Source organism: Lepidochelys kempii, chromosome 17, assembly GCF_965140285.1.
Source record: "Lepidochelys kempii isolate rLepKem1 chromosome 17, rLepKem1.hap1, whole genome shotgun sequence".
Lineage (NCBI taxonomy): Eukaryota > Metazoa > Chordata > Testudines > Cheloniidae > Lepidochelys > Lepidochelys kempii.
In genome coordinates this window covers 2583806-2605713 of record NC_136396.1, presented here as the reverse complement: position 1 = coordinate 2605713, position 21908 = coordinate 2583806, and the positions used below count along the sequence as shown (strand labels likewise).

At 42.1% G+C, this 21908-nt stretch overlaps 2 protein-coding genes across 2 annotated transcripts in view; one reads left to right on the top strand and one right to left on the bottom strand.

Annotated features, from left to right (window-relative positions):
- The window catches only part of EFCAB5 (EF-hand calcium binding domain 5), a 55971-nt gene extending 54281 nt beyond the window's left edge, over nt 1-1690 (bottom strand). Inside the window, exon 1 of the mRNA XM_078849292.1 lies at nt 1627-1690. The gene's annotated coding sequence lies outside the window, so the exon portion shown is untranslated. The remainder of the gene's footprint in view (nt 1-1626) is intronic.
- A 9439-nt stretch (nt 1691-11129) lies between these two features.
- Nucleotides 11130-21908, top strand: part of SSH2 (slingshot protein phosphatase 2) — a 134362-nt gene continuing 123583 nt past the window's right edge. The window contains exon 1 of the mRNA XM_073315846.2: nt 11130-11361. Coding sequence (XP_073171947.1) covers nt 11299-11361 — 63 coding nt within the window. The 5' untranslated portion in view covers nt 11130-11298. The remainder of the gene's footprint in view (nt 11362-21908) is intronic.

Sequence of the window (21908 nt, the reverse complement as noted above, 5' to 3'; positions counted from 1 at the left end):
GCATGTTGACCTTCTGGTTCCTAGCCAGGGTTTGAGTCCAAATATTGCCTGAAATGGGTATGATGAACCCTAGCGGTAAATTTCTGGGTCGGCTTTCTGATAGGTCTGGTGGCACCCTCTAGTCATTTGTGCAGGGTGGTGATTATCTGCCTGGGAGGTTGGGGAGGATGGATTTATATGTCAGGCTGCTTGCCTGGCCCAAGAAATGGGTTATAAAAATGAGAACGGTCTTTCCCGTTAGCAGATATAACTGTAAAGGAGCACGGAGTTAGAAAGAAGGGAACTTGTCAACCCCATTGGATTGCCATTGGTTAGGTGAGTTTCTTTCAGTAACATGTAAAACCAAGCTCCTTTGGAACATTGGTAAGACATCGGGGGGTTAAGCCAATGTCCTGGCCAAATTCTAAATGAAGTAGTTATGTTGTGCCTACATAAACTACCGTTGCAATTTCAACTGGTTATGATATTTTTCTTCATTTCATTACAGTGTTGTGCAGTGTTTCTGTGCTTTGAAACAGTTGCTGCATTCCACTCTAGAGGTAACCGCATTTCAGTGACGACTGATGCGATCCCTACATATCCCACATTTACCTCCCAGGGTGATTGTTAGGATTAATTCATGTTTGTAAGGTGCCTTTACACAGAGTGAAAGACACTACAGAAATGCAAATAATCAATGGGTTTGACTCTCTATTCCATTAAGCCAGTGGTATAACTCCAAAACTGCGGTGAGGAAACAGGGAACCAGAACCATTAGCAAACTAGGAGAAGGAGGAACATGAGAACAGTCAATAATTATTACAATATTAGCAACATTCACCCCCAAAGTGTCAGGATCATACTCCAAACCTTGCATCTGTCAAGAGTTACAGGGCCAAATTCTCAGTTAATATGAATTACCATAGCTTCATTGACTTCGATGCAACTATGCTGATTTACACCAGCAGATAATCTGGCCCATAATTCACACAGCTCTCAAATGCTTAGACTATTCCCAAGTACAATCTTCCCTGGTGGTAACGAGCATAATGTACAAAGACAAGCTAGTTTTGAACACCAGTGAAACTCAAAAATTGATATAAAGGCTCTTCATACTGTTCAAAGTGAAAGCAAGACAAGCCTTTCACTAGGATACCATTTTCCTGGCTCCTTTTCTGTGTAGCAAACATTTGTGCTCAATAGCAACACACAAGTACAATTTGATTACCTCTCTGCATTCAGGATATTATCACTACGATAAAAATCCGCTCATAATCAAGATAGGTTTCACTAGAGATTGATTTATTTATTTATTGTAAAAAAATTTCCAAGTGATTATTTGGGGAATTTCTGAGTTATTGAAGTGCTTTCAAAAGAAGAGGCCAGTCTGGGAATTTGTTTAGCCCTGCCATTGCTCAAAAAATAATTGTCTTTCCCCAAAGAGCTTCAGATGAAGTTTTATCTGATTCATCACAATGGCCCAAATCCTCCAGTGTATTTAGGCACCTACATACCTTTGAGGATCGATGCGATTGTGCCTAACATATTTGGAGTATTTTTTCTTTTTTTAAGTCCTGGTTAAAATCAACCTTTAAAACGACTGTGATTTCGCTTCCTGGAACTCTACTGAAGAACTGTTTTTCTTACCTTCCGGGCAGGTATCAATCCAGAAATGTCTCCTCCTGCTTTCAGAGAGGCATTACAGATGAATGAGAATTTAATATACACCCATCAGTTCCTAGCCATTAGAAAACTTACAAGTGAATTAGGGATTTCTCAGTCCTGCTGCGGAGCCAGGCTGTGAGTTTTACTCCTGGGTGTGTGTTTGAGGTTGCTAAGCAATAAATCCAAAGGTTGCTATGTCTCATCTACTACTCAGAACTGCAGTAGATTGTCCACTGCTGTTGGCAGTTCAATATAAATTCTTCCTTAACTTACATCATTGTGTCATATGACCGGGGAAAAAAAGGTCTAAAGAATGGCAACACATATAGCACTAAATTTCAGTGCTGCCCAGGAGAATATCCATCCGTGCCTAGGGACAGTAGGCTGACCTTCAGAGTCAGGGATCATGAATTCCAGCCCTGCCTCATTCACTAGGAACAGAAATGAAGAGATTTTAGGCTGAGCTGAGGATTGTACCAAACAGATGTGAGAACCTGAGAGCATAAACAGAAATGAATTACAGGCCAAACTGAAATACACATTACTGGGTTCTTCTTTTCATTTAGAATGAAGAAACTTTGGAGTGGCCTGTGGAGTAAGCCAGCTGCAGTGAACAGAAGGGGGTCTTTAAGCACGCTGTTCTTTAAGAACAGATTTAGACTGGAATCTGCATGATTAGGATCTATCATTATTTCTCTTATTCTTCCATATAATGGAGAACCCGTTCCACAGGATGAAAAGGAGGAGGGAAAGAAAAGTGGTCTGCATGAGACTAATTCTGTTCTCATTCACCCTGGTGTAAATAGAGAGGCACGCCAGTGGCTTCAATGGAATTACACTGGTGTAATTGAGAGCAGAATTTCTCCCAATGTCTTTATTGATTGAATTACAAACTAGCACTTCTGGAATGGCTGACTTTTCCAGTAAATTGTATTTATCTTATGCTATTCTTTCTGCAGTGTCTCTATACTTTTTGCTTTTTAAGATGCATGACCATGTGGATTGACTAATCTCCACATGCACAAGAACTCTCGACTATGACTTCTGCATGCTACTTATCTGCGGGACTATGGCACTGTACTCTATCCTGCAGTACAGGTTTATGATTGCTCATTTCATGGGATATCAGAGACTGTCATAAAACATTAACCTTATCAACTTTAATCTACCAAAACAAAGGTTAAAAGTATGATTGTTTTCCAAAATCTGGTGCATTATTTGTTTGAACAGTGTAACAGGGTATAGCAGGGCCCCCTTTGCTCCTGCCTCTGCTCCAAAAACCACTCAGAGACCCTCAGGTTCAGCAATCACTGGTGGAGTTTATTTGCAAGGTTCAATGCCACCACCTTCTCACCGTCTACAGCTTGGAGGTTTCAGCCTTAAGAGCGTCTCAGTCTCTACAACCAGGAGGGACGCAGAAGCACTAACACTCTCCTTCCTCTCTCCAGCTTCCCCTTGCTTCCTTCCTCTGGGCCTGTCTATAACCCCAGGCTAATTAGGCTGGCAGCTGTTTCCCCTTCACCAGTCAGGCACAGGTTTCTCTAGCCAGCTCCAATTTACCTTTCTTAATTGGAGCTGGCGTAACAGAACGCTGGCTCAGGAGTCCCAGCCCAGCACTCTGTAACAAACAATATTGTCTGTCTAATTTGGGAACAACTGAGTACTAATTCCAGATCTGGCTCACTCTGTGAAAGTCACTTAACCTTTTTGCCTCAGTTTCCCAAAGAGGGACATGAGTGTAAATATATCTGTAAAGGCCCCTGAAGATGAAAAGAACTATAGGTAAAATTCCCCCTGTGCAGAGGTCTACCCAAGGTCACAACACCACTTACATCCCACTTAAATTCTTGAAATAAAATTTGTTCCAAAGAGCTGAACTGGAGCTTAAATGGTGCATAAGCCTCATGTGGGTCCTACATAAATTACAATGATTTGGACATGTATATGTGCATATTTATTTGTTTTTCCTAAAGTTAATTAAGTATTTTAGGAAAAATTGTCAGAGTGTTTGCTGGTGGCCACACTCTGAGACCACCCAAAAAATTGTTGTGAGAACCCCTGGGGCCCATGTACCTAACTTCGTGTTGTCCCTGTCACAGGGTTAGCTGGGCCCATTAAGGGAGTCCAGGCCCAGGCTACCCATGACAAGCTATTTTAAGGGGAATGAGTATTTCTAGGCAGTTAACTGAATAACAAGCACCTTGGCCTGACAAAATGCCATCTGGGCTCATTTGTAGGGAGGTCCTCAGAGAGAGAAGCTCTTTGAAGTGAGAGGAGCTACCGGAGACCACAGGTCCCAATGACAAGAGCTGTGCAAGGCCTGAGCCAAAGGAAAAGACTTTATTTCAAGTGTATTTATATTTAATGAAGTAGAACCACAGCAGGGGAATTTTGTCTTACAAACTTTTATACTGTGTAGAGTTCTTAAGGGACCCTGAGAGAAGGGAAACTGAGGCAGGAAGTGCTGCGGTGCCACACTAGGTCAGCAGGGGGTGCTACAGGGTAGGCATAGCCCTGAAACAGTACCCTGCGATGTTTTATTTTCCTGTGTGTGCTCCTATAAATACTCTTTCAAAGGTCTCCATGGTTGTAATTTAGGCCTTCGGCCATCTATTCTGCATATTTAATATCCTTCTACATAAACAATATTCTCCTGAATACACTCAAATACCCATTTGTCCAACTAAGGCACCCTTATGTCCTCACTATAATACTAACTTCATTTTAGTATATAGCATTTGTTTTCAGGCAGGGAGCATGAAACAAAAATAATCTAAATCAGCTTTCATGGGGAAAATACACTGAAATTAATTGTAAATTTTTGTTACTATTATAATTAGCAAAACAGATGACTAGGGAATAGACACTTATTTTAGTGTATTTGCAAAATGTGTTGAAGTAAACCCTAGATTACTGTAATAAAATGCATCTGAAGCTTTGGGCATGGAATTGTTAGAATAATCTAAAATGTGGCTTTAAAATGGATTCTAATTCTATTCACTTCAAATCAGGTTCTGCATGATTAATTCCTGTTTGTCTTTTCATTCCCTGGTGTACCTGATGTTTCTCTTTTGAAATTCAAAATGTTTTTGTGGTCAATCTATAAATCTTTCTAAAAAAGAAAACTATCAATTGTAAAAATACTCTAATTTTCCTCAAAGCTGCTGTTAAACCACCAAATGAGAACAGGCGGGGTAAAAAACTGGCAGGAGTGATCTAAATGGCTCTATTTTTATTTCTCTGAAATTTAAATACTGTGGCAAAACAGTAATCACACCCTATTTAACTCAGATGTTATATCTTAATGTTTCCTCAAATCAAAGCATATCCTTCTGCCATCAAATACTTGTGCTGTGCTGTTGACAAAATAATGTGCTGAATATGTAATCACAGATGTTTTGCTGGGGTAACTCTTATTATATGTTATTTTTTGTTTTGTACACAAGATGCAGTCTGGGGGCATTCTGTGCCCTTTTACACTTCATAGTGGGACTATGCTATAATCGTTGATGTTTGGTAATACTGAAAATAAAATAAAAGGTGTGTCAGCAAGGGAACTATTTTCATATTTACTGAAGACAAAAATAATTTGTGGTTTGGGTGTGTTAAAAGATCTCTGGGGCCAGTCCTGCTGAGCATGGTACCCACAGCAACTTGCAAGATATGGACACAAACTTATGATCCATGTAATTGGCTGTCATTACCACAGGCAGCATTCTAATTGTTCTTTTAAATCAGAATACATTTCCCTTATAGCTTCCTCCTCTACACTTAAATTTTGCTGCTGAAAACTACTCCACATGCAAATTATAGCTTTCTAATGGCCTTCAATCCCCTGGATATCTGTGATTATTTTAGTTAACAACGGATTTATTAGACCTTTAGCTGACTATAGAAAACAACTTGGTTATTTACTTGTTAGGAATGACTTTTTACAAGTGTTTGCTGTTTAAATATTCCTAGAAGTGCCAATGAACAGATGAAAGCCAGAGAACTGTCTCTTTGGGAGGCCAATTCAGATAAGTATTTCTCTAATTACTCCTGAGGGAAATCCCAGGACTTCCACTTTTCCAAATCTATTCAAAATGAAACCCCAATCCCATCTGAGAGGATCGCTGGAAGGCACTGGGAACTCCTAACCTGCACACTGTTTACACCTGATTGTACTACAGAGATATGCAAATTGAGGATACAGGTGACATCCACCAGTGCTCACCCCCATGCCTGCAGGAAACCATCCATTGGAATTAATCAATACACCAAGCACAATACTTCACACAGAAAGGTAAAAAACAACAAGATCCCTGTCATAAGTGATGGGGTAAAAATCCTTCACATCCTCAAATGTGAGGCCTCCTTCTGCTTTCATTGAAGATAATGGCAAAAATCTCATGGGAGCATGGACCATGAGTTGACTGTCAGTTCAACACTCTGCCTGTGAAAGCATCTCCTTTTCTGCTAAGCTTCTTTGTCCAAATGCCAGGGAACACATAACATCTGATCCTACACTTCTTGTGTCCCCAAAGCTCCTGCAATAGGAGGTTTGGGTGTACTAGGAATGAAGAATTGCTCCCATGTCCAAGCAGACATTACAGTTATTGCTCATTATAAGGAACATTTCTCATTTCAGATCTAAGTATAACTTCATTTCATAGACCTGAGCTCCAGTTTCTTAAATTATAGTACATGGTTTAAATTGGAAGAGATGAATCAGGAAACCATTAAAGAACTCCCCACACCTCCTATTTTCCCTGTGTCCCTTAGCTGGGCTCCAGCAGTCTGATCTCTCTTCTCCCTGATTTTATCCTTACCCCTATGAAACCCTGGGATAAATAAAATGCCAGGAACACTAGAGGCCCAATCCTGAACTCCTTGCTAAAGGACTAATCCTGCATTGAGCCCTGTGCAGGGATCTGCATTGCAGAATCAGTGTCCAAGGCAAAAATCCCAAAGCAGTCAATGTGAAGTGCAACATTAGGCCCTGAAACTTAGATGACAAATCTGAACTGAACATTTTTATTTGCATTCAAATATTAAAGAAATGTAAACAGACTGTTTTTTACCTGAGGGACTGGTCCACTCTGCCCAGAGATTTCTGTTTCACTGAAACAATCCAAAAAATGCACATTATGCAAATATAAAATACAATTTAAACATGCAGATGAAGAAGATACAAGCAACCTTATGTATATTTTAAAGTTATTAAAAACAAAACGGTATCCCACTCTGCCCAACGAAATTGTGTTCATCCATGACATTTTAATATGTAATTTTTTAGTTAAGTACATGCTGCAGTGGTTTGCTGAATTGGGACCACAGTGATGAATTGGAGCCACAGTGCTTACAAGCAAAGCTAGAGAAGAAGGATGGCCTTGTGGTTAAGACCCAAAAGCCACAATCCCACAATTGAGGAAGAAGGCTGTGCTGATTTAAAAAATGACATAGTTTAGAGGGGAAGTGAAGGCAGTGATAAAAATAAAAGAATAATATATAACACATGGAGGAACGGGAAAGTAGATAGCAATGAATATAAATCAGAAGTTAGGAATTATAGAACATTGATAAGGGAAGCAAAGAGACACAAGGAGAAATCTTTGGTCAGCAGAGTTAAGAATCATAAGAAAGTGTTTTTTTCAATATATTAGGAACAAAAAGAATCCTGACTGGTATTGCTCTACTACAGATGGAAATGGTAAAGTTATCAATAATAATGTAGAATAGGCAGAAGTGTTCAATAAATATTTCTGTTCTGTATTTGGGGGGAAAAAGATTATAGTGTTATTATATCGTGTTAACCTTCTTTCCATTACACTAATATCTCAGGAGGATGTTAATGAGAAACTATTAAAGTTACACATTTTTAAATCAGCAGGTCCAGATAACTTGTACCCAAGAGTTTTAAAAGATCTGGCTGAGGAGCTCACTGGACTATTAATGTTGATTTCACTAAATCTTAGCACACTGGGGAACTTCCAGAAGACTGGAAGAAAATTAATGTTGTGCCAATTTTTAAAAAGGGTAAACGGGATGATCCGGGTAATTATAGTCCTGTCCACCTGACATTCATCCTGGAGAAGATAATGGAACAGATGATATGGGACTTGATTAATAAAGAATTAAAGGGGTAAATTAATTAATGCCAATCAACTTGGGTTTATGGAAAATAGATCTTGTCAAACTAACTTGATATTTTTTATGAGACAGTTATGCTGACTTTATGTTAGTAAGTGCTATCCCCAAGAGCAAATGTTTAATGATCAGGCAACTGAAAGCATTTTAAAATGAGATTTCTTCTCCACTCAAGTTCTCCAATGTCAAATTTTGAAAGGGCCCAATCCTGCAATCCTACACAAATCCAGAGGGTTGTAACTTCTTTTAAAATTAAAGGATTAAAATAAAAAAAAGATAATGAGTCTGTTACAGGGGTCGATAAGGAAGTGAAGGGAATGCACTGGAGTGGAAAAAAGCAATCCAGTTACAAAACTAGGTCACATAGAGGATCACAACACAAAAAGGAGTGTTCTTTTCTCTCTCTTAAAATGCAGGTGAAACCAGAAATACTGATCTCCTGAACAACCATATCTATACTCTATCCCTGGTTATACAGAATGGAGTACACTGCTGAAAATAAAAGAAAAGGAGTACTTGAGGCACCTTAGAGACTAACAAATTTATTTGAGCATAAGCTTTCGTGAGCTACAGCTCACTTCATCGGATGCATTCAGTGGAAAATACAGTGGGGAGATTTATATACAGAGAGAACATGAAACAATGGGTGTTACCATACACACTGAAACCAGAGTGATCACTTAAGGTGAGCAGGAGAGTGGGGGGGGGGAAGGGACCTTTTGTAGTGATAATCAAGGTGGCCCATTTCCAGCAGTTGACAAGAACGCCTGAGGAACAGTGGGGGGTGGGGGATAAACATGGGGAAATAGTTTTACTTTGTGTAATGACCCATCCACTCCCAGTCTCTATTCAAGTCTAAGTTAATTGTATCCAGTCTGCAAATTAATTCCAATTCAGCAGTCTCTCGTTGGGGTCTGTTTTTGAAGTTTTTTTGTTGAAGTATTGCCACTTTTAGGTCTGTAATCGAGTGACCAGAGAGATTGAAGTGTTCTCCGACTGGTTTTTTAATGTTATAATTCTTGACGTCTGATTTGTGTCCATTTATTCTTTTACGTAGAGACTGTCCAGTTTGATCAATGTACATGGCAGAGGGGCATTGCTGGCACATGATGGCATAGATCACATTGGTAGACGTGCAGGTGAACGAGCCTCCGATAGTGTGGCTGATGTGATTAGGCCCTGTGATGGTGTCCCCTGAATAGATATGTGGACACGTCTACCAATATGATATATGCCATCATATGCCAGCAATGACCCTCCGCCATGTACATGCCCCCCCTCCTCTCCTGCTGGTAATAGCTCACCTTACGTGATCACTCTGGTTACAGTGTGTATGGTAACACCCATTGTTTCATGTTCTCTCTGTATATAAATCTCCCCACTGTATTTTCCACTGAATGCATCCGATGAAGTGAGCTGTAGCTCACGAAAGCTTATGCTCAAATAAATGTTAGTCTCCAAGGTGCCACAAGTACTCCTTTTCTTTTTGCGAATACAGACTAACATGGCTGCTACTCTGAAACCTGCTGAAAATAAAATCTAGCTAATAGAAGTGGCGAAGCCACCCAAAGGTTCAAAGCTAGAGACTGTCATAAAAAGCTTGTCATAGTATATGATCATGCAAAGCATAAATATACAAAAAAAGTAAAAGTAAAAACACCTTCTGCTTGGGAAGCTATGGAATATTTAGAGTGAGGGGGAGGATAGCTTATAAAGGGGCTGGAGGTAATTTTCCTGATCACTCCCTATAAATCACATAGCAGTGCTAACATGCTTTCCATAAAAACTATGTTTCAAAATAATAATCTGATGGTTGTTACAAGCAGTTCAATGACACTTTCTTTATGTAGGCAGAGCTGTTATAGCCATGTTGGTCCCAGGATATCAGAGAGACAGAAGATAGTCCAATGAGATATCTCACCCACCTTGTCTCTTTACTTGCTTTATGTATGTTTCTTTGCTTATTCTCCCCTTCTAATCTGATCCCTCAAACAGGTGCATTTTTGTGGATTCTGTATGTTCAAAGTTCTCACTTTCTGCATAAACCTGAGTGAAGCATTCCCACAAAAATCGCTTTCTAAACTCAGTTTTATTTTGAGTCTGTTTTTCATCCTCCTTCATCCACTAGGAGGCAAACGCTCATTAGTGAGCTTAACTTTTGTACCGTGGTAAAGGATAACTGCTGTACAGTTTGCAGAGCCTGCCTGACAATTATTTTGACTGCAGGGCAGTGAGGGATAGACCAAAGAACTAGCACTGAGGGCTTTTCTTGTGCTTAGATTTAAAGGGCACAAAGCTTTCGTGACAGTTCTGTCAACCTGAAGGAGGAGATGAGAGTGAAATGCACTGAGTGCCTAAGAGGAATTGATGGGTTAATGCAAGCTGTTGGAGAAGAAGAGTGCTTGCTTTCTGTTTGATATGTATTATGGTCTCTGGTAATGACAATTAATAATCTCATTAGATGCCGACAAAAGGCTGATTCTTCATGCCATTAACTTAAATGGCAAAACTCCCATTAATGGCACCCGGACATGACCCTAACTGCTGAACCCCCAAAACAAATAAGTTTTGCTCAAGCTGTTAACATAACCGTATTGCTGCCCCCCTCTCGCCCCCATCCCTGCTCCCAGACTTCTGGGGGCATTTTATGGCTTAAATTTGTGTGCGCACATCACAGACCCATCACTTTCTAGGTATCTAGGCCTCCATGGATTTAGTCAGCGAATCTCCCAGAGAATCCCAAAAGGGGATTGGATGCTGTTTTCTGTAGCGGATGGCTGGAATGTTGGGGAATTACAAAGATATCATCTGTGTTGCCAACTCAAGTAATTTTATCATGAGTGTCACAGGAAGTAGTTCTTAAAGCCCTAGCTCCGGGAACCATGGGATTCCACCTCAGCTTTCATTTCCACCCTCAAAAAAGAACAAGAAGAAGCAGCAGCAACGTCATCCCAGTGCTCCCTAAAGACTCAAAAACCAGAAGGTAAATAAAAATCACCCAGCAGTTATTCATTATTATTTAAATCTCATCATTGTAAACCGATCTCATGATTCTGGAGGCATATGATTTTTTGAACACTTTGAGGGTAGCTGCCCTAGTGATGCACCCTGCAGGGTTCCTCTTGGGAATCCTTTCAACCGGGGGAAGGGAAGGGGCGAGCCCCTGAGAGCCCAGTCCTGCGCCCGTTTCCCGAAGGGAGTGGAGCAGGAAGGGGCTCTGCAGCAGCCCCAGCAGCGAGGAGGTGGGTTTCGCTAGGGGCCAGCAGAGCAGGGGTTAACGGCTGTTGCAGCAGGGCGCGGGCGTGGCTGGGCTGACAGGTGGCGCATGCGCGTTGGCGCCTTATTGTGCCCGGCCGGCCCAGCCCCGCCGCGCCTCGCTCAGTCGGCGAGGGGCCGTTGGTGAATGCTGAGCTGCTGCCCCCGGCGGTCACCGCGGTGCCGCCCCCGCCTCCCGCCCGGCTCCGGGGCCCCGCCATGGAGTAAGGCCCCCTCCCGCGGCCGGACGGGGCCCCCCGCCGCGCCTCGATGGCTCTGGTAACGGTGCAGCGCTCGCCTACCCCCAGCGCCACCTCCAGCCCCTGCGCCTCGGTGAGTCTCCCCGCCCGGCCGCCGCCTCCCGCCCGGCGCTCCCTCGCTGAGGCGGAGGGAAAGGCAGTTAGCTGCCACATAGGGTCCGGCTGGTGTGTGCGCGCATGCGCGCGCCGTGCCGCCTCCCCGCCCCCCCCCTTCTCTCGGGCCTGACAGCTGAGCGCGAGCAGGGCAGCCCCAGGGATGCTCAGGCTGGCTGCAGGCTCCGGGCAGGTACCAAGCCTGGACCCGTCCTGGGCAGCGGGGAGGGGATAAGCAGGATCGCTCTTGCCTTTTTCCCCCTTTGCCTTTTGCAAAAATGTCATTATAGCTTTTATAGTGTGCTTGCAAAACGATTAAGCGAATCTATGTCTGGGTCACTTACATACTGCTTCCCTATGTGGTTCTGGCCCATCTTTATTGCTCCGCTGCAAAGAAATAGCCTGGGGAAGGGGGTTCTCTCTTGGGCCATGTCTCTAGAGAGTGTGTGGGTTTCTGTTTGGTGGTGGTTGGCTTTTAACTTATTGAAAGCAAGCTGATCAGGTCAGGGGAGTCTTAAAAATATGGATCTCATGGATGGCATGTTTTACCCAACTTCAGAAGTAAAATGTTTGCAGTGAAATGACGTTTCAGTGGAAACCATTTGTTTCTGGGTTTAAATGCTGCCCTGTCGTGTTTGTCACCCAACACAGTTCAGGGTGTAAAGATGAATGAGAACCACCAGAAAGTGAAATGGACTATAAATAAACTGGCTGGTCTTCGCTTCCATTGTGCAAGAAATGTAAAAATCATTGGTTAAAAGGAAACTGGGGTTCTAATAAGTGACCATGTTAAATTCCTCCCCTACAGAACTGTATTCTAAAAATGATTTAACCTGGTATTTGCCTTTAGGCATCTTCCATGCATGAGCTTTCTTTCAGAAAAAGCGACTAGATTTTCCTTCTTAGTGCTGCATGTAATCTTCAAAAGGCTGTATCAAACTGAGACAGTATTTGAAACAAGAAGATTTTAAATCTCTCTATGGCAGTGAAAGCTCTCCTTAAAGGAGTCTTCAAAACTACCAGAAATTAATCCCAAATCAGGGAGTGTGGCAGGTTGTGAAAGGGATGCTGTCATATTCAAAATCATGTTTTGTTTAAAAAGGGGGGAGGAACTGAACGTGAAGCATCTAAATTACTACTTACAATTGATATAGTTTGTTACCAGCAGTTAACTGAGGATGGCAGTGAAAACTGCAAAGTCGTTTTCACTTCGTTTCTATTCAGTTTCCAGTTGGCTTCACTTTGAAAGTCTCATGTATTATCACACTCACATTATGTTTAGGTTGCAACTGCTTCAGGGGAATGTTGAAATCCCAGTTGTTTTGGCTAAAATAAAAACCGCTCTGAAAATATTTCTTGGGTTGGGTAAAATCTCTTTTGATCTAAATTGTGGATTAACTGTTTGATAGTATCACATCAAATGTTATTTTGAATACAAGGGTATTAACACCTATGTTCTTTTTTTTTTTTCCTGTCTTGCTAAGACATGCCTGTTTTATTAGCAGTGCAGATTAACTCCACTTGTGTTACTTTGCTATAAATATTGATTAACTCTGTTACTTCATCATACGTTGTTTTCACAACCATGCATGGGGTAACAGTCTGGGCTTAGCTGCTCCTAACTTCCTCCATGTGTAAAACACTTCAGCAGTTAGCCTGTTGCCTCTTTCGGGTAGGAACTCTTGGGTTGGTGACAAGACTGATATATATTTTTTTTAATGTAATTCATACATCCCAACTGATGCCTAGTCTCAAATAGCTCCTTCCATTTAAACTTGTCGTGATGATCACTTTGCAAGGCTGCCCTGTTTGGTGCAGCTAACCAGCCTGTTTCCCTTCTAGGTTACCAAAAAAGTTGCTTTGGATTTGGATCACTTTGAACAGTTAGGAAAGATTTCAGAGTAACAGCCGTGTTAGTCTGTATTCACAAAAAGAAAAGGAGGACTTGTGGCATCTTAGAGACTAACATTTATTTGAGCATAAGCTTTCATTTTCGTTCCAGTTGCATCCGAGCTGTAGCTCACGAAAGCTTATGCTCAAATAAATTTGTTAGTCTCTAAGGTGCCACAAGTCCTCCTGTTCTTTTTACACTTGTGAAGAGTACCACAGGATTTATGGTGACTAGTTTAGCAGATTACATCTCAGTTTTATTAGAATGAGGAAAGAGAGCGAGTACTGCTAAATATGCTAAAGGTGGTATTCTCCGCACACACACACACAGCATTCATGCATCCACACTCTTTCCTAACTGAAAAGGAGTACTTGTGGCACCTTGGAGACTAACCAATTTATTTGAGCATAAGCTTTCGTGAGCTATGTGCATCCGATGAAGTGAGCTGTAGCTCACGAAAGCTTATGCTCAAATAAATTGGTTAGTCTCTAAGGTGCCACAAGTCCTCCTGTTCTTTTTGCAAATACAGACTAACACGGCTGCTACTCTGAAACCTGTCAAGAGTAAGTGTGTGGGCTCTAGTGTCCTGACCAGACTTTAACTTTAGTAATTACTTTCCGCCTACCTAAAACTCTCCTTGCAGTCTCAAGTGGAAATGGTATTTTTCACTTTCTGCCCTAAACAGTTGTAATGGGGTTTTTGTGAACTCTTCAAATGCCTTCTGCATTTCCCTAGTGGTTGAAGCATGTGTATAATTATTACTACTACTAATAATAATATAAGATTGTAAAAGTCCTTTGTGATCTTTTAGGATGAAAGGAGCTTCAGAAAAAATATATACTATTTCAGCTCATCTGCATATCTGCTGCTAAACTTTCTTCAGTGTTAAGCAAAGTATAGCATTTGGTTTCAATATATTAGATATGCCACCAAGCTTAAATAGTCACTGGAGTTAAGTCTCCAATCTTTGTCCATTGAGTGCCACAAGAATTCCCAAGCCACACTGTAGTGGAGACTGTTGTTTGGCTAATATCCAGCTCTTGTCAGAATTCCATTGACCTTTACAGCTCAGTGCCACTAGGTACCTGTGTGAGAAGGTTGGACTGAAAATTTCCTGGTGAGATGGCCCAAGAATTTCAGGTGATGGTCCCAAATGAAATGCTGAAGGCTTGTGCTTCTGGCAAGTCTATCACCTTGTTAATCCTCCTTAAGATCTTTATGCTGAAATTGACTATGGGAGGTCCCCTCTGCCTAGGGAGAGCCCTGTTGATTTCAACAGGGTTCTGGACAACTGCAGGAGTCTGCTCATAAAGTCCCTTGTAAGATCGGGGCCTGCAATTTTGTGGGAAAACTTCTGCGTAATTTAGCAAGATGTTTGGTCAAACCGTGCTTTAATCCTTTCTCTATGTGCACAGGATCATAGGTTGATAGTTTTCTATAAAAAATAAGACTGGCTGCTGTAATGTTCTAATAGACGAATCGAACCATTGGGTTTTTTGTTTTTGTTACATATGGATATTTTCTGTGTGGACACCAACACATTATACCAATCATCTAGAGTTAAATGTAAACCCCAACTTTTTGTTCCTTCTCTAGGTAACATGGGGATGAGGTCAAGTTAAATCTGATAAATTAGTCCCCCAGAGAGTGTAGAGGTCTGACGTAGCTTGATGTTTTCATGTCTTGACATAAAAATTCTCAGACTGCTGCTTTGCCATCTCAAACTGGGAGTAAGGAGAAAGTGTTACACTTGTGTATGCTTCAACGGGTGACCAAATGGAGGAACGAATTTCATTTCTAGGTCACTAAAGGACTTTGAGGACAGAGTCCCTTATAAATTGCTTGATGCTCTTCTGTTAGAAGTAGACTCCCTAGACAAGAAGAGGAGGTTCAAATAGTGCAGCGTCAATGTCCTTGAACCACAGGGGACTTCTGCATTGTGTGCTGCAAAAGTATTATAATTGGCTTCCCTGGATTCAGGGGAATAGATGATTCAAATCAGTTTGAAATTGGTTGGTTTTATTTCTGGATTTTTGTCCTCATTGCCATAGAATTTGAGCACCTCACAAATATTTATTGTGTTGCAGAGGAGTGTTTCATACTGTGATTTGACCAGGTTGTTATAGATCTGCAGTATTTCATCTGGCTACTTATAAAGCATGATCTCTTAATTGTCTGTCTGAGTTTCCAATTGTAGTTTGGCTTTTGACTATGCTGGCACTCTTATCAAAAAAGAGAGACCTCTGTGCTGCATCCTACAAAACATTTCTTTCTACCAGAAGCAGTAGCTGGAATGAGCAGAAGTGTCTTATGGGCAGAGTATGGGTCCAGTGGCGATTTCATCAATCGGGTGAGAGTTAGAGAGTGGATACCTTCATCAACACAGCAGCCGTTGCTTAAGAGCTGAAGGATTTGAACCTTGTAAAGATTTCCAGTTTCTCTTCTGGAATATTGGGTGTTTGCTTTTTTGGCAAAAGCCTAGCTCATGTTTTAAGAATAAAAGATGCCTTTTTATCAGTCTGTTTTTCCCTTAACTACAGCAAAGACTGTCCCTCTTCTCCCTATCTGAATCCCCACACTCCTCTGGAACTGTGCTTGTGGCGACATGGCATGTGTGGAGCTTTCAGAGTAACAGCCGTGTTAGTCTGTATTCGCAAAGAGAAAAGGAGTCCTTGTGGCACCTTAGAGACTAACCTATTTATTTGAGCATAAGCTTTCGTGAGCTTTTTTTTTGAGCTGTAGCTCACGAAAGCTTATGCTCAAATAAATAGGTTAGTCTCTAAGGTGCCACAAGGACTCCTTTTCTCTTTGTGTGGAGCTTGCTGCCTCATGCCACAAAAAATTGTGATGCTGCAAACATTTTACATGTAAACCTAAAAGTGAATGCAGATCTAGTCTCAAATACTTGCCTTGGAGGCTTCCCTGTTTATAACCTACAGCTGGAAACAGTGCTTACAGGAATAGAATTAGGCCTGGCTTACACTTAAAACTTAGCTCAGTGTGGAAGATCCACACTCTTGAGCAGGGGTGGCCAACCTGAGCCTGAGAAGGAGCCAGAATTTACCAATGTACATGGCCAAAGAGCCACAGGAATACATCAGCAGCCCCCCTTCAGCTCCTCCACCCCGTTCCCAGCACCTCCCTCCCACCCACTGGCAGCCCCACCGATCAGTGCCTCCCCCTCCTTCCCCACACTTCCCGATCAGCTGTTCCGTGGCGTGCAGGAGGAGGAACGAGGGCATGGCAGGCTCAGGGGATGGGTGGAGTGGGGGCAGGACCTGTGGCAGAGCCAGGGGTTGAGCAGTGAACATCCCCTGGCACATTGGAGAGTTGGAGCCTGTAGCTCCAGCCCTGGAGTTGATGCCTGTACAAGGAGCCGCATATTAACTTCTGAAGAACCACATGTGACTCTGGAGCCACAGGTTGGCCCCCCGCTCTTGAGTGTCATAGCTAAGCTGACCTATTGCCTGGTGTGGACACAGTTAGGGCGACCAAAGAATGCTTCCAAAGTCCTAGCTGTTGTCACTCAGGGAGGTGGAGTTCCTACAGAGAGAGGAAAAACCTTGTCCATTGCTGTAGCACATTTAGCTGTAGGAGTGAGAGAAGCTTGGGGCCAGATATCTAGTAGGGAGATTTAAAGGATCCAGGGCTGTGGTATCCTTCCTTCCTGGAGACTGTCTCCCTAGTTGCAAATATCTGTCAAAGAGGATCCTGGGAACCTGGCTTTGCAAAGTTCTTTTCACTTCCCCACTCCACCCCCCAGTGGCCTCATTTCAGTGGAATAATATGTAAACTGACATCAGCTGGACTCATGTGCAGGCAGATCCGGCAGGCTGTATGGAAACCTGCTGTCTGAATTTGGACATTGCCAGAGAAAGCACTGCCACGTTCTGCTTTGCTGTATGTCTTCCACAACCTTGCCATAGTCTGTTCCCCATAACTCCGCCATCTGGCTTGCAATTTGTCAAGGTTCAATCAAGCCTTGTTCCAAGACATAATGAAGATTTGAGCTGGAGGACTCTTCAGGATTTGTTAAAGGTGGAGTGAGTTCTTGCACAATTCACCGGCTCGTCTACTCTCCGGCTAGTCTAAGACAAATGGAAATCTATGAACTTCTCCTGTGTGTTTGGTTCCAAGCAACCTTTTCCTCTCCCATGGGAAAAAATCCTCTCTCCCACTCTGTCTTCAAAAATTGTGGTGGTGGCTCAACCCATGCTTTCCAAGACTTCACTTATAAAACGAAGAGCTGGAAGTTTGCATGGCAAAGTCTGGCTGTGGAGGAGCGTTGGAAAGCAGCACAAGTCTTTTCCAGATGGTCTCTGTCTGTGCAGTATATGTCCACAGCAAATTAACTTTTGCTGACAGTTAGGTGCTAAATGAGATTTCTCTGAATCTGTCTCCTAACCTTCCTGCTTTTTCCTGTGTCACACAGAAACTGATCATTCAAAAAAGACTTGTCCTGATTTAATCGTTTATCTGTTAATTCCATAAACGCAGAATTCTTCACTACCACACATAAAATGCACTATAGAGTTGGTCCTTGATGGTTAGTGTATGTAAGCGTTTCAAATGTGCCAAAGTCTGCAGTACGTAGGCACCATTATTAAATTAAAAATAGTTTCCTTCCTGTCTGAACAAGAACCAGATTGTCACCCTTCTACCTTTTATACTGTCTCCTAAGTGCTGTTGTCTCAGGAGAGATGTTGAGGCATTGTGCACCCGCTGTTATTGTGCCAAAGGTCTTCTGCTGTTCTCTAAAAGTTCCAGGACTTAGGCTTGCCCTGATCTCTGGCTCCTCATGGTTAATATCTGCTTTTTTATTTTTTTGGGTGCAGGGGAGGTGCAATTTTCTTAAATGTGTCCCGTTGATCTGAAGTTTTGATCATGAGATGGAAATGTGAAAGCCCAGTTGATTAGGCTCTAAATCTGCTTTGACCAATTGTGTCCAGTTATTTACTACTTTCCCCTTCTATGGTGGTCTTATCAATTCTATTGCTTCCATCCCCATATACACTAACCTAAAATATTGGAGGAAAACTTGTTGATGTAATGCAGAATGGAAGTCTGGGGTGTGTGTTTGATCTGGTAGCAAGAACATAGTTGATACCATATATACCTGGTGTAAAAGTCTCTGCATCGGATTTACAGTTTAAGGCATTGAAGGATGTTAGAGGTGACCTTACCAAAAAGCTTACAGTGGGATCCCCGTTAACATGATGAGGTGAACAAAGGAAAGTGGCCCGATGTTGCAGGATGCTGGCATTTTCTGAAACTATTACTATAGAACTGTCTCTACTCATTGACTATTAGTAACTCTTTCATTAATTTTTTTGAAAGACCCCTACACAGAGGAAAAGCAAAATAATCCTGTCTGACCCTTTCTTGAGAAGTGAAGGATCTGGGCAGGCAATCGGGCCCGGACTCCTTTCCAGTAAGAGAGCATACTGTTTCCCTAAGGGTAGGGAAGACAACTGACCCAGAAAGAGGAGATGCTGTTTTCATTGTTATAAAATTCACAACTTAAAACAACAAACCTTCAGCCAGTCAGCTTCCCTCTTGATCCCAGGAGGTTAACTAAAGGGGGAAGCAGAACCCTGCAAATACGTTTGGAAACCTTTTGTCATTTTCTGTCTTCAAGTTCCTTGCTAGTAGAACATACAGGAAATATTTTCCTCAATAGTTTAAGAAACTAAATATAACCTTTCTCTGTTTTCTTTATTTTAATAGTGCTTTCAGGGCTTTCATTAGTAGTAGTCTTAACAATATAATTGCTAGGCAAAACACTAATTGACCTCTTAGCCCAAAGTGGCTGCAACAACACTGGAAACAACTCTTTAAACTGATCACATTTATTACTACCTTTTAAAAATCTCTCCTCTCCTCTGCAGTATTTATCAGAGTGGCAGTCTATCTCTGGAGTTGCATTAATCAGTTACATGAGCGATCACTAGTTCTTATCAAGATGTGCTGATAAAGCCATGGTTTTTTTCTTCTTTAACATGTGCCAGTCCTAGAAATCTGAGGTAACTGCCATCACTTCATTCTGAGATGAGGGACAGAGGAGAAGGGGGAGTTCTAAAGCCTTTCAGATGTGTGCACAGCTCTTTCATACTAAATCTTTCAGAGACAATAGGTGAGAGCCAGACTCAACATACACCAGACCTTCGGCATCCTCAAGTGGCAGGGTCTGGCAAACAAAGTGGGACTATGATGGTGGGATAAAAACCTGGTTGTAGATCAGGCCTTTGCAATTTTTGTTTACTTTCCAGATCTACAAGAAAATACCAGAGACCCGTATCCTCTGTTTCATATTTTGCTGCATAATAGAAGGGTTGAGGTTTACATTTTTTAAGTATCTAAAACTGGGTTTTAGCCTGCTGCCCAAGATCAGGCTTTTTGACTTGCGAAGAAGAACTTTACCTTCTGCATACACATCTGTCCTAGATATTGTGATGCTCTTCTCTGCAATGACCAGCTTAGTTAAGCAGGGGACACATAAGTTTGCCTGCAGTGTCAAGTATGGCTTAGCAACTTTTCAGTTGTCAGGCCTTCACCTGCAGCACTTGGTTGTCTTGGAAACTAGCAAAAAGTAACCCTGGGGCTGATCGCTGCCTGATCTCAGTCTGCAGCTGAAGGCCTCCTTCAGTCACAACAAACCACATCCTCCTGGTGCTGCAGACTTCTCCTTTCCATCTGACTTCCAGAAGAGTGCAATGCTTGCAAAGGGTGGTAGTTCAGCAGTGTTGGACACTAAAGTCCTCCACAGAATGGGTCTGGAATGAGTGACAGCAATGCCATAGCATGCCATCCTTACTTCTGTGCTACTGCCTGCAGAGCTGGGCCCTCAGTCAGCAGCCACCACTCTCCGAGAATGCTGTGGGCTCCATAAAGTCCCCCATTTTCTCTGTATGTACCAAAGTGGGCAGTAGTAACGTGCTTAGTGTTGCAGTTTTAGTCAGGAGTCAGCAAACTCAAGTTACTCCGAAGTTGTAAAGCTGAAATGATACTTGCTGCTCCCTTCCCCTTTATATGAAAGGAAGTTACCATGTGCCCTACAGGTGGAAAATCCTTTGTTTGCACAACAGATGTCTTTGTGGTACATTTATAGCCATGATCTAACTAGAAACTGGACCCAGGGGCTGATCCTGCAAGATAGTGACAACAAACTAAATGAGAGTCAACAGTGTAACACTGTCACAAAAAAAGTAAACATCATTCTGGGATGTATTCGCAGGAGTGTTGTAAGCAAGACACAAGGAGTAATTCTGTTCTACTCCACGATGATTAGGCCTCAACTGGAGTATTGTGTCCATTTCTGGGTGCCCTATTTCAGGAAAGATGGAAAAATTGGAGAAAATCCAGAGAAGAGGAACAAAAATGACCAAAGATCTAGAAAACATGACTTATGAGGGAAGATTGAAAAAACTGGGTTTGTTCAGTCTGGAGAAGAGAAGACTGAGGAGGGACATAAGTTTTCAAGTACATAAAAGGCTGTTACAAGGAGGAGGGAGAAGAATTGTTGTTCTTAACCTCTGAGGATAGGACAAGAAGCAATGGGCTTAAATTGCAGCAAGGGAGGTTTAGGTTGGACATTAGGAAAAACTTCCTAACTGTCAGGGTGGTGAAGCACTGGAATAAACTGCCGAGGGAGGTTGTGGAAGCTCCATCATTGGAGATTTTTAAGAACAGGTTGGACAGACACTTGTCAGGGATAATACTTAGTCCTGCCATGAGTGCAGGGGACTGGACTAGATGATCTCTCAAGGTTCCTTCCGGTTCTATGATACAGCCTACCTTGCTGGAAGTTGAGGGTGTTTAGCACTTGATATCCAGGGAGATGGTGATGAATACTCTTGACCATTGGAGGGACAAAAGCTGCTGAATTGTATTTCTGCACAAAGTGTGTATCTGCATTGCTATTGGTCTATCTGAGGTATTTGTGATGGGTTTTTCCCTAGTAACATTTTCTCAGCAAAAATATGGCCAGGCTTTGCAGTCATTGCAATAAACTGTAATTAAAATTAAAAAAACCTCTTCGCACGTTGGTCTTATCTATTCTTCACACTTGTGGTGAAGCTGCAGTGTAGGTGTGTTATCTGTCAAAGTAGACAAAGCCGTGACAGAATTTGGTACTTGATTGAACAACCACTGAATATTTATAGCTAGTTGGAAATTATGGACATGGCATGTATTCACAGAGTTCTCTCTGAAGCAGAATGATGCACTTAATTTTTTATATATATATGTATATTGTCAACAGGTGTTACAGTGGTGTCAGTTAGCACTACTACAGTTATAGGCTTGATACCCTTTCTAGTACAAGCTACTTCTAGGACTAGCAACCTGCAAAGAGAATATAGCCAGATCTGTTAAGTTAACTATCCTTTCTTACTGTGTGTTTCAGTAAAAAATAAAATCTTCCTGAGCTAAATGCTAATCTTTGGGTGGAATAGGCCCGGCAGCTATCTCTGAGAATCATTGCTGCAGCTGTGCTTATCTGACTGTTGAATCTGTTAACAAAAGCCTGATGCTTCTCCCCTTTCAAGTTTGCAGGGTCCTGCTCTGAAGTGGTGCCTGTTGCTGGGGGGCACTCTCCCAAGGGGAACACAGATTTCAGTTGGAGTTGTCAGGGCAGC